Genomic DNA, 12799 nt, shown 5'->3' with positions numbered 1-12799 from the left:
CCACACATTTTTCTAATAGTTATGCATATAATATTTGTCCACTTGCGGTTTAAAGATTGAATGATATTAATTATTTGGCCATATTATATGAATGATGCATATATTATTTAATAATAATATTAATAAATGAATAAAAATAAAATTATTCCATATTCAAATTCATCATATTTTTATAATAGTTATGCATATATTATTTGTCCACTTGCGGTTTAAGGATTGAAAGATATTAATTGTTTGGCCATATTATATGAATAATGTATATATTATTTGATAATAATATTAATAAATGAATAAAATTAAAATTATTCCATATTCAAATTCCTCACATTTTTCTAATAGTTATGCATATATTATTTGTCCACTTGCGGTTTAAAAATTTAAAGATATTCAAATTCCTCACATTGGAATGCTATATTATTATCTTATAGTAGTATTTACAACAAGGTACAACCACATTCGCGGGAGCATGGTAGGAAAGAACCGAGAAATTGAGTGTGCTGAGGGTGGAGTAGTGTGAAGATGGGTGACCGACCGGTAAGTGACCAAGTCTAGAATTTGAGTATAGATTATGTGTAATTAGTGTTAAAAATGGTCCAAGTGAGAGAGTAACAAAAAATGAAAAATGAAAATGAAAATGAAAATGAAAAAATATAAATGAAAAAAAAACATTTTGTCCTGGTTGTGATTACGAGCCGGGACAAAAGGTCCTCCAGCCCAAACACCTGCATCGCAGCCACGTGGTGGACTTTATGTCCCCGCAGGTAACCAGGCCGGGACAAAAGGTTGGGCCTTTTGCCCCGCCTCTATTGTCCTGGGTGGCCGGCCGGGACAAAAGCCTCTAACGGCCCGCGACAACAGGCATGTTCTCCACTAGTGGCAACGTGTTCCCCATGGATGGTTAATCATCAAGTAGCACACAGCACATGGATTATGAGTGTAATGACTAGTCTAGACTAGTCTCGCGACTAGTCTATGAGTCCTAACTTAATTATCGACTAGCTTTCTCGACTCGACTAGTTCATAGAGTAAGTGGTCGAGTGACTAGTCATGGACTAGTCTAGACTAGTCGTTGTAATTCGACTCAATTTGGGCATGAACAATTATCTAGAAGTACCGGTGGATAGCTGTCTAGGTTATAGTATTATTATGTTACATAACTTGCGTTCAACTTATTTTGTACTAGCTACTGACAGAGTACATGTCGACTAGTCGAACACTAGTCTAGACTAGTCACGATTAGTCGGTACCCTAACAACTCGGCTCGATTTTTCGACTCGTAATCCTTGAGACAGCATCACAGGAACGCGGTTCATGGGCTATTATGACACCACAGGTCAGATAGATAAATCAGGCTGCAGTTCATGCAGTCTCAGCTGGCACACACAGATGTTAAGTTCCATCACTCTTTGTGACAGTACAGCCATGGCTAGAGATGAACATGTACCATGTTAATGCCTCAAGGTTTCTCATGAGAAAACACCTCAAATTGAAGATGCGCGAGATATAAATCTATGTTTAAGTAAGGCACCAATTATTATTCCCATTCGCCAAGCTATCTTATTACAATGTTTAGGCTTCAGATATAGCAGCATATTCAGTTTGGAGGGGCAGAAGCACGCAGCAACAGCAGCCCTCCTCGTCTGCCTCCTACTATCTTTTTACATAGAGCCCGGTTTTCATCATATTTTTTACTTTCAAGACAATACATCCATCCAAAGGGGAATAAACAGACACTCTAAACATCGACGACTACACGATCAGCTCAGTCCTGGAGACGAGGATCCCGTCGGTGTCAGCGTAGAGCCACTCGCCGTCGCAGATCCTGGTGCCAGCAATGGTCACTGGGACATGCTTCTCGCCCATCCCCTTCTTGTTTGCCTTCATTGGGTGCGAGTTGAGTGCCCGCACGCCAATGTCGCACCCGTTGATCTCGTCCACGTCCCGGATGCACCCGTTCACCACGATGCCCGCCCAACCGTTGTTCTGCGCCTGCTGGACGGGGTTGCCACCCAGGATGGCGCAGCGCAGGCTGCCACCACCATCGACCACCAGCACCCTGCCCTGGCCCTTCTCCTCCAGGAACTCACGCACTAGGACGTTGTCCTCAAACACCTTGAGTGTCACGATGGGGCCAGCGAAGACCTGCCGCCTCCCGTAGATCTGGAAGATGGGCTGGAGGGCGCGGAGCTCGCCGTTGGTGATCAGGTGCGAGTTTGCGTCGCACACCTCGGCGGTGGCCAATGGCAGCGCTGCCATTTTAGCTTAAGAGCTGCATGGCATCAAAATAAGAAAAAAAACAAACATTGTCAGCGGGAGTAAAGCCAGTCATTCAATCACCAATACAAATTCATCATAACAACGGATTATCCAAATATATGCAAATCATGCAATAAAGCTCATGATACTTCAGGGTTGCTTGGCATGAAAAGAGGAGAAAGATTACTATTGAGCACGAATCTTTGTCAATAGGAGTAAGCAAAGTAATAGATGGAAATCATGAACTGGAGCATAACAATGAATGTTTTGAAAATCGATCAGCATACCAACAAATTTTCCGAACAGATGGAAAATCATGGATTCAGGATGATAGTAGGTAGCTTCAGATAGTTAGTAATAAGGATGATTGTTTCAAAAATCTGCAAATTATGCAATTAAGCTCATGCTACAATAAGGATGATGGTAAGTAGCTTCAGGGCTGCTTGGCATGAAAAAAAAGAGCACACGTTACTAACGAGCATGGAGCGTAATCAACAGGAGTAAGCAAAGTAAAGATCCGCATTCATTCAATCGATCAGCATAACAAAAAAAAAATCCAAATAGATGGAAATCATGAATTCGAGCTGATAACACAGCAGCTGGGTAGGCATCCTGAATCACGTAGGTAAACAACTATCAGTGACTGAAACTCATAACATATAAGGAGTACAACAAAATGACCATCTCTTGTACATATATTATCAGAAACCTGGACAGGACACTTATAAGGTGTACATGCCGTCCTGGCTGGCTCACTCGGATTACGACAGAAAACATTGGAATCCATTGTGATGATCTCACAAGATCACTCTCCTCCCCCACAACCTAGCAAATCAGGGGACAGGCGCAGAGGAAACGGGGAAGGAGGAATTACCTGGTCGCGCGCCGCCGGTTGGTCTCCGGAAGTGAGAAGGCGAAGGAGGTGTGGGAGGGCGGGAGGCAGTCCTGTGAAATCTGAGATGAGATCGATCCTGAAGTAAAGAAATAGAGATCCGGCGGGGACGGCGAGCGCAGCGGAGACCCGAAATGGAAGCAACGGAGAGATTCGGATCCCTTACCGAGACGTTCACTCCAGCAGCAGTCTCCTCCGATCAGAAGGGAGGAATGGGATCCAATCCAAGGAAAGAGGAGGACGCCTGGGTTGGGGAAGAAGGGGTGGAATTAGGGGGAAAGAAGAAGCGGAGCTACTGCTTTCTGGTCTAGAGGAAAAAGATGATGCCTTTGGTGGTGGGTGGCGGAGCGGATGGACGAGGTCGCCGTGCTCGTGCTCGCCCGACCAGTGTCATGTGTCACGGCCTGTGTGAGCGTGACATGACCTGCATCAGGTTGGTTAGCTGCCTGCATGTACAGTGAAACAGACCTATGTGCTACTACATCATCTTTCTTTCGGATTTGCTAGTATGTCTTAGAATTTTCTAGCTTGCAAAAAAAGAGTATTAAAAGCTGAGCAGAGCTGATTTTGGGTTGCATTTTCCAACATAAAAAAATACAACTGCACTTTTCTACCCGAAAATGCAACTAAAACGAGTTGCATTTCTTTCCGAACTGCATTTGTATTTTTTCAGGTGACTTGATACTTAAAAAAATCTCCCATGCCTGGTGATGCCTTCTAAGCTAAACTTGATGCTGCCTCTGGCACATCGGAGCTACGTAAACGGTGTTAATGTGATAATATGGAAGTTAGAGCATCTCCACCGGCGCCCGCCTCTCGATAGCGGCCTCGATAGTATTTTAGGGGGACGGCAATGAAAATGGGCTCACACTGGCGTCTCAAAAAGCGTCGACGCAATTTCGAGCCCAATTGGGCGCAAATCGTGCGCGCTGGCGCCTCGAGTTTTGCGATGGGGCCACGCTGTCAGTGATGCCAGTGCGCGGCGCGGGAAACTCTCCCGCTACGACGCCGTGATGACCCACAAGTATAGAGGGGTGTATCATAGTACTCTCGATAAATAAGAGTGTCGAACCCAAAGAGGGGCAGAAGGTGTTGACGAGCAGTTTTGGTTGAGGATTCACTGTAAACACTAGCAAACAGGTTTGCAGGGGTATTTGGTATTGCAGATAAATAAATTACGAGTAAATAAAATGCAGTAATAATAATTGCAGTGAGTGGCCCAATCCTTTTTAGAGCAAAGAAAAGGACAAGCCGGTTGTTTTACTTATGATGACCAAACGTTCCTGAGGACACACGGGAATCACGTCAATTGCTTTTGCTTCACATAGTTAAATAATATCAGTGGTTTGGTAAATGTTGTGTGGGTGAACTTATGCTAATGCACTACCCCATACTTGAACTAATGCATACTTGTGTTTATACCTCTTGCAAGCATCCGCAACAATAAGAAAGTAATTTAGATAAATCTAACCACAACCTTAAACTTTGAGACCCTACACCCCCTTGTGCACCGGTTTTCTAACGGGGGTTTGGGTTCCTATCCTCCCGCAACCCCACAATTAGTAGACAAATACACAATGCATTACCCTAGGCCCATAAAGGTGAAGTATCATGTAGTCGATGTTCACATGACACCACTAGAATAATAGCACCACAATTTAAATATCATATCATTGCATATTACTCAGTCTAGTTCCACTACTAACAACATGACTTCTCCCATGTCCTCAAGAACTAAACAAACTACTCACGAGACATCATATGGATCATAATCAGAGGTGATATAATGATGAATAACAATCTGGACATAAACCTTAATTCAATGGTTTCACTCAATAGCATCAACTACAAGGAGTAATCAACACCGGAAAAGTTTCTCCTATGGACTAGACAAGTATTGAACCCAAGATGTTACAGCGGGACGGCGTGGAGATGGCGGTGATGATGGTGCTGGTGGTGGAGATGATGGTGATGATGATCCCGATGAAGTCCAGCTCGATGGTGGTGACGATCTTCCCTCTCCGGGAAGGAATTTCCCCAGCAGATTTCAGCCTGCCGGAGAGCTTTTCTCCCTCTCTGTCTCCGCCCCGTAGCGGTGGCGGAATATTTCTCTCGTCGTACCCCCGATCTTAGGTTTCCCGAGGGGTTGATATACGCGAGGGGGCGTCCTCAGAGGTTGGCCAGGGCGGCCACACCATGCCTAGGCGCGGCCTGAGGTGGGCCCACGCCTAGGGGTGGTTTGGAGCCCCCCTGGCCCATCTCGGCCTCCCCTTCTGGCTTACTCCGTCATCCGGAAAAATATGATTTTCTGTATCTTTGTTAGGAATTGTTGGTCTTTAGAAATATGGTGCCTTGACGGTCCTTTTTTCGGCAGATTCCTGGCTCCGGTGGTTAATTCTCCAATAATCATCAAACATGCAAAAAATAGATGAAATGACATAAGTATTACCTCTAAATATGAAATATATCAATGAATAACAATAAATTATGATATAAAATAGTGATGCAAATTGGACGTATCAACTCCCCCAAGCTTAGACCTCGCTTGTCCCCAAGCGAAACTGAACTTGGTAAACCAGACCACGGGTTTATGGAGTGAAGTGTCAATAAACAAAATAAGGACAAGAAGTATCATAATTACCAATACACAAGTCATTATAGACAACAACTTCTTCTCATATAATTCAACTTGCAATGAGTAAGGAATCACTAAATAGAGGTGCATAGAGGAAATCATAATTGATGATGGCAAACTTTTGTTCTTGGTCAGAGAACAATTAACAAATGGTACTTATCTTTCGAGCAGAGTCTTTATATTAGAGCTTATTGCAGAAATCACATGCTCAATCAATACAATCTCTTTACAATCATAGATAGCTTTCAGAATCATATTCATTGCGATAAAAGTATTGTAATACACAAGGGAGAATAAAAGAGAGAATCGAATGGATCAATATATATAAATGGTTGGATCACAACAACTCAAATGCTTGCTTGAGGTAGAGGAAATAGGTTTACTGACTCAACATAAAAGTAAAAGAAAGGCCCTGCGCAGAGGGAAGCAAGATTACTCATGTGCTAGTGCTTTTTGTTTTAAATGCAATAGGAGTATTGAAAATATATATTTTGAGAGGTATGCATGTCTATGTCAACGGTAGTGATAATTAATATGACTCGTCATATAAGTTGCGTGCCTGATTCCCATATACCATTAGCGCCCACAACCTTGACTTACTTTAATGATTACCGAAGATCTTCAACATATGCATATACTTTCAACCAAGTATCGCAAAAGGGGTACCTCCATGCCGCATGTACAAAGGTCCAAGGAGATAAATCGCATTTGATTTCTCGATTTTGAAAAATCTCAACTTTAGACATCCATACCAGGACAACATGAAAACAGATGGTTGGACTCCTCAGGTTAATGCTTTAAGCATTCAACTGTAATATTATCAGACTGAGATTTGAGGATTTAATTGTCCAGCTGAAACTTCCACCATGTGAACATGGATTCGGTTGGCGGCCCTTTGTTCTTCTCTAACAAATATGCATACTCCGATCTAAGCATGGTAACCCCAATTATTTCACACAAGATGGACATTCATAGCATGGTAAAACATGATATTCAACAAAAAGAGACACGTTGATGGCTTTCCCCAGACGACATGGTTATCGCACAACAAGCAACTTATAAGTTGCATAGTCCTTATCACAATAGATTTTTAGACTAATTTCCCATGAGCTAAGAACAAAATGGGTAGTAATGTTTGAAAGTTTAAAGGTAGCACACAAGCAATTTACTTTGGAGTGGCGGTGAAATACCACATATAGGTAGGTATGGTGACCACAAATGGCACGCGTTTTTGGTTCATGGTTTGGATGCACGAGAAGCATTCCCTCTTAGTACGTGTCTTTGGCTAGCAAGGTTGGGTAGCAAGCATAAGATTTGAGCGATACAAACAAATATACATGTGACAGAAAAAATCATGCAATCTTCCTTGGGAGTACAAATGATTTAATCTTAAGAATATTAAGCTTATGAGCCACAAGAAAGAAAGATAATGGAATAATATATCTACATGTATCTCTCTCTTTTCTACTTAAGCCTCAAAGTAATGTTGCTACTGACCAATGCTAAGTTTGCCAAGACCAACTAGAATTACTTTATGCTCCCAAAGTGATACAAATACTAACCAACAAGATTAATCACAAGACAGAAATTACAAACTAAAATAAGATGTGTAGAAAGTAAATGATAAAAACTTCTCATTAATATTCCCTAACGGCAACTCACACCAAGGGATACATCAATAATCAACCAAAGGAGAGATACTTTCACACTGCAAACTACCATATATGATAACTTCGCTACTCATGATATGACTCTACTAAAAAGTAAATAGGTAAAAGGGAATAGTGTGATACCGCAGCACTCCCCCAAGCTTGGAACAAGCCAAGGGGATACCAATACCGATGACGAATCGGGGATTATCTTCCGGCAGCTCCTTGCCATTGTTGTTGTTGGTGGAGACCATGGTGCCTCTAAAACTGAGAACAGATCCTGGCAGAAACAGCTTGAAACGAAAACACGACGAGAACACGATATACGGATCTCGGAGGATCCGGGGGATTATATAACAAAAATTTCGTAACTAAAGGAAGGGAACAAGGCGAAACTAGGTCGGAGAGGCGCTCCAGGGCACCTAGACCATGCCTATGCTCGGCCTAGAGCTGGCCCGCACCTAGGGGTGGTTTGGTGCCCCTAGGCACCTTCTTGTAACTGTTTCCGTCTCGTAATTTTTCATATTTAGCAAAAACGGCAAAAACATAACCTGGAAATCCTAACAAGAACTTTTTCTTACTAGAACTGTTACCTATTCAAAAATGGACTCTGCAGATTCCTGGAATTGCTCCTTAATGAATTCTTCTAGGGTCACCACTTGAATAAGATCAACATCTTCATTATAAGAATCTCTAGAAATATAATGTTTGAGTCTTTGCCCATTCACCACTTGTGTAGTATTATCCTTTAAGGTAGCAATTTTATGGCACCAGAACGATACACCTCTTCGATAATAAAAGGTCCTTCTCATTTTGAGAGTAATTTTCCTGCAAAAAATCTAAGACTAGACTTATACAATAAAACTTTATCACCTACATGGAACTCTCTTTTAAGAATTATCTTATCATGCCACTTTTTAACCTTCTCTTTAAAGAGTTTAGCATTTTCATAAGCTTCACTCCTCCATTCATCTAAAGAACTCAAGTCAAGCAACCTTTTCTTACCGGCTAGTTTGAAGTCTCTATTAAGTTCTTTCACTGCCGAGTAAGCTTTGTGTTCTAATTCTAAAGGCAAGTGACAAGCCTTTCCGTAAACCATTTTGTAAGGAGACATACCCATAGGATTTTTATAAGCAGTTCGATAAGCCCATAAAGCATCATTTAACTTACTAGCCCAATTCTTCCTAGATTTATTGACTGTCTTTTGCAAGATAGATTTAATCTCTCGTTTTGATAATTCTACTTGCCCGCTTGTTTGAGGATGATAGGCTGAAGCAATTCTATGATTAACATCATATCTAGCAAGTGTCTTTCTAAAACCACCATGAATAAAATGAGAACCTCCATCAGTCATAAGATATCTAGGCACACCAAATCTAGGGAAAATAACATCTTTAAGCATTTTTAATGAGGTAACACCATCAACACTCTTTGTTGGTATAGCTTCTACCCATTTAGTAACATAATCAACAGCAACAAGTATATGAGTATAACCTTCTGAAGGAGGAAAAGGATCCATAAAGTCAAATCCCCAACAGTCAAATGGTTCAGTAACAAGATACTAATTCATAGGAATTTCATTGCGTCTAGAAATATTACCAACTCTTTGGCACTCATCACAAGATAAAATAAACTTTCTTGCATCTTTAAAAAGAGTAGGACAATAAAAACCTGATTGTAGAACCTTTTGTGCAGTTCTATCTCCAGCATGATGTCCTCCATAAGCACTACCATGCTATTTTCTCAATATCTCCTGTTGTTCATATTCCGAAACACATCTTCGCATAATACCATCCACTCCTTCTTTATATAAGTGTGGGTCATCCCAAAAATAATGCCTCAAATCATAAAAGAATTTCCTTCTCTGCTGAGATCTAAATGCTGGAGGCAAATACTTGGAAACAATAAAGTTAGCATAATTAGCATACCAAGGACTCTCACGCGAGGTTACCTTTATTGCAGCCAATTGTTCATTTGGAAAACTATCATTAACAGGAATCGGATCATAAGAAATGTTTTCCAATCTAGACAAATTATCAGCAACAGGATTTTCAGCGCCCTTCCTATCTACAATATGCAAATCAAACTCTTTTAAAAGCAACACCCATCTAACAAGTCTAGGATTAGCATCTTTATTCTCCATAAGGTATCTAATAGCAGCATGATCAATATGAATAGTAACTTTCGAATCAACAATATAAGGTCTAAACTTATCACAAGCAAAGACTACAACTAGAAATTCTTTTTAAGTAGTAGCATAATTATTTTGGGCAACATCAAGAGTCTTACTAGCATAATGAATAACATTCAATCTCTTATCTACTCGCTGTCCAAGAACAGCACCTCCCGCAAAATCACTAGCATCGCACATAATTTTAAAGGGTAAATTCCAATCAGGTGGTTAAACAATAGGAGCAGTAGTTAAAGTCTTCTTTAGAGTTTCAAAAACTTCCTTATAATCATCATCAAAAGAAAAAGGTACATCCTTTTGGAGAAGATTATAAGAGGCTTTGAAATTTTAGAGAAATCTTTAATAAATCTCCTCTAGAAACCAGCATGACCAAGAACACTACGAATACCTTTAACATCCCTAGGATAGGGAATTTTCTCAATTGCTTCCACTTTGGCTCTATCGACTTCAATACCTCTTTCAGAAATTTTATGTTCAAGAACAATTCCTTCATTTACCATAAAGTGGTATTTCTCCCAATTAAGAATAAGATTAGTTTCTTCACATATCTGAAAAACTTTATCAAGATTGTGCAAACAATTATCAAAAGAAGTCTCATAGATGAAGAAATCGTCCATGAATGCCTCCACAATTTCTTCACAAAACCATGAAAGATAGCAAACATGCATCTTTAAAATGTAGCAGGAGCATACAAACCAAAAGGCATACGTCTATAAGCATAAGTTCCATAAGGACAAGTAAAAGTGATTTTCTCTTGATCTTGCTTTTTAATAGCAATTTGAGAGAACCCAGAATAACCATCAAGGAAACAAACATGTGTTTTTTTAGACAACCTTTCTAACATTTGATCAATAAAAGGTAAAGTATAATGATCTTTCTTAGTAACTTTATTAAATTTTCTAAAATAAATGCACATCCTATACCCAACTACTACTCTTTGAGGAATAAGTTCATTATTCTTATTAGGCACAACAATAATTCCTCCTTTCTTAGGGACACAATGCACAAGACTAACCCATCTACTATCAGCAATAGGATAAATAATACCAGCATCAAGAAGTTACAATACCTTATTTCTTACCACATCCTTCATATTAGGAATTAAACGATGTTGATGTTCAACAACTGGCTTTGCATCCGGATCCATATTAATAGCATGCTGACATATAGTAGGAGAAATCCCCTTCAAATCATCAAGAGTATATCCCATAGCTCCTCGGTGCATCTTCAATACTCCCAATAATCTTTCCTCTTCCTGTTCTGAAAGTTTAGAACTAATAATAACACGATATATTTTCTTATCATCAATATAAGCATCTTTAAGATCATCAGGTAAAGGTTTTAGATCAAAAACAGGATCCTCCTTGGGTGGTAGTGTGGTACCCAATTCTTCCATAGGTAAATCGTGCTTGAGCATCTTTGGTTGATGAAGAAAAATCTCGTCAGTTTCCTTTCTTTCCTCCATAAAGACCTCACTTTCATGATCCTCCATATATTGCTGCAAAGCATTGTTAGGAGCAACAACGATAGAAGCAATTTGTTCAACTATAAAATCCTCACTAGGCAATTTAGTTTTATAAGGAGCTTTAGCAAACCTAGAAAAATTAATTTCATAAGACTCTCCATCAAATTTAGTAAGAATTTTCTCCTTCTTGCAATCTATAACAGCGCCACAAGTATTCAAGAAAGGCCTACCAAAAATTATAGGACAAGTCTTACTAGCAGCAGAACCAAGTACTAGAAAATCAGCATGATATTTAATCTTACCACATAAAACTTCCACATCTCTTACAATACCAATTGGAGAGATGGTATCTCTATTAGCAAGATGAATAACCACATCAATTTCTTCAAGTTCACAAGGACCAATTTCCTACATAATTTCCCTGTAAAGCTCATAAGGAACAGCACTAGAACTTGCACCAATATCACATAAACCATAATAGCAATGATCACCTATTCTAACAGAAAGCACAAGAACACTAGTTTTCTTGGATTTACTAGGATGTGAAATAATATTAGAGGCATCTTCACAAAATATAATATGTCCATCTTCTACATTTTCAGTAACCAAGTCCTTTACTATTGCTACCACAGGTTCAATAGTTATTTCTTCATCAGGTTCTATAGCTTTGTTTTTACTTTTATTAACCACAATAGTTACAACAGAATGTTCCTTTACCTTGGCAGGGAAGGGTACTACTTTCTGGCGCCGTTGCCGGGGAGTGAAGCGTTATTGAAGAGTGGAATTGGTAAAGGTAACTAAGTGTTGTTTTGTTTCTGTCTGCTACTGCTTATTTTATTATGGAGGCTTCTCCATTTGATTACCTATTTGGGATTACTACTACCATTGTTACGGTAGTAGATGAACCACCGCAAGCTCAATTGGATCCTTTTAAAATACCTATGAAAATTGTTGAATGTGTTATGAATAACTACTATTATGAAAATGGGACTGTCCATCCGGGTGATCATTTACTCTTTATACATGAATTATGTGAGTTGTTCAAGTGTGCAGGTATCTCTATGTACCAAGTTAAGAGTAAATTATTCTCTTTATCACTTAAGGAAAGAGCTGCAGAATGGTTAAGATGCTGAAGAATGGACGATCTATTGGATGGGAGGAAATTTTACCTCTTTTTTATTCTAAATTCTATCCTCCAAGTGAGATTCATAAAGATCGGAATCAGATATATAATTTCTGGCCTAAAGATGGAGAGAGTATTGCCCAAACGTGGGGGGGATTGAAGTCACTAATGCTCAAATGTCTCATTCATGAGCTCCCCGGTAATATTGTTATTAATAACTTCTATGCAAAGCTTTCTCTTCATGATAAAGATTTATTGAATGCTTCTTATTCTGGATCATTTACACGTATGAATGAAGAAGATAAATGGGATCTTCTTGACCGCATTCAGGAAAATACTAAAGGATGGGAGAATGATAAAGGAAAAAAGTCAGGTATTAATTACGATTATGAATGCATTGAATCTTTTATGCAAAATGGTGACTTTCGTAATACTAGTGTTGTTTATGGTCTTGATTCTCAAGTTCTTGCAAAAAAAATTAAGACTTTTGCCTCTTATCTTGATTTTCCCAATTCCTGCTAGAAATGTTGAGGTTTGTACTGCTGATCGTGTTTTTCCTGAACCTTATGTTGAAAAAGTACAAGAAAG

At 39.6% G+C, this 12799-nt stretch overlaps 1 protein-coding gene across 1 annotated transcript; it reads right to left on the bottom strand.

The window, feature by feature from the left end:
• Window positions 1-1510: 1510 nt before the first annotated feature.
• On the bottom strand, window positions 1511-3534 carry LOC124676036 (putative 4-hydroxy-4-methyl-2-oxoglutarate aldolase 2). The gene is made up of 3 exons (XM_047212116.1): window positions 3315-3534; window positions 3131-3201; window positions 1511-2269 (listed from the first exon to the last, which is right to left on the bottom strand). Exon 3 carries the CDS (start codon window positions 2254-2256, stop codon window positions 1750-1752), a length of 507 nt encoding a protein of 168 aa, XP_047068072.1. The 5' UTR covers window positions 2257-2269; window positions 3131-3201; window positions 3315-3534; the 3' UTR covers window positions 1511-1749.
• Window positions 3535-12799: the final 9265 nt, after the last annotated feature.

The sequence above is a fragment of the Lolium rigidum genome, chromosome 7 (genome assembly GCF_022539505.1).
Source record: "Lolium rigidum isolate FL_2022 chromosome 7, APGP_CSIRO_Lrig_0.1, whole genome shotgun sequence".
In the NCBI taxonomy this organism is placed as follows: Eukaryota; Viridiplantae; Streptophyta; class Magnoliopsida; order Poales; family Poaceae; genus Lolium; species Lolium rigidum.
This window is presented reverse-complemented; position numbering and strand designations above follow the sequence as displayed.

What these genes read in the sequence shown, in the direction of transcription:
- LOC124676036 (XM_047212116.1), bottom strand. Translation starts at nt 2,256, where the DNA reads ATGGCAGCGCTGCCATTGGCCACCGCCGAGGTGTGCGACGCAAACTCG.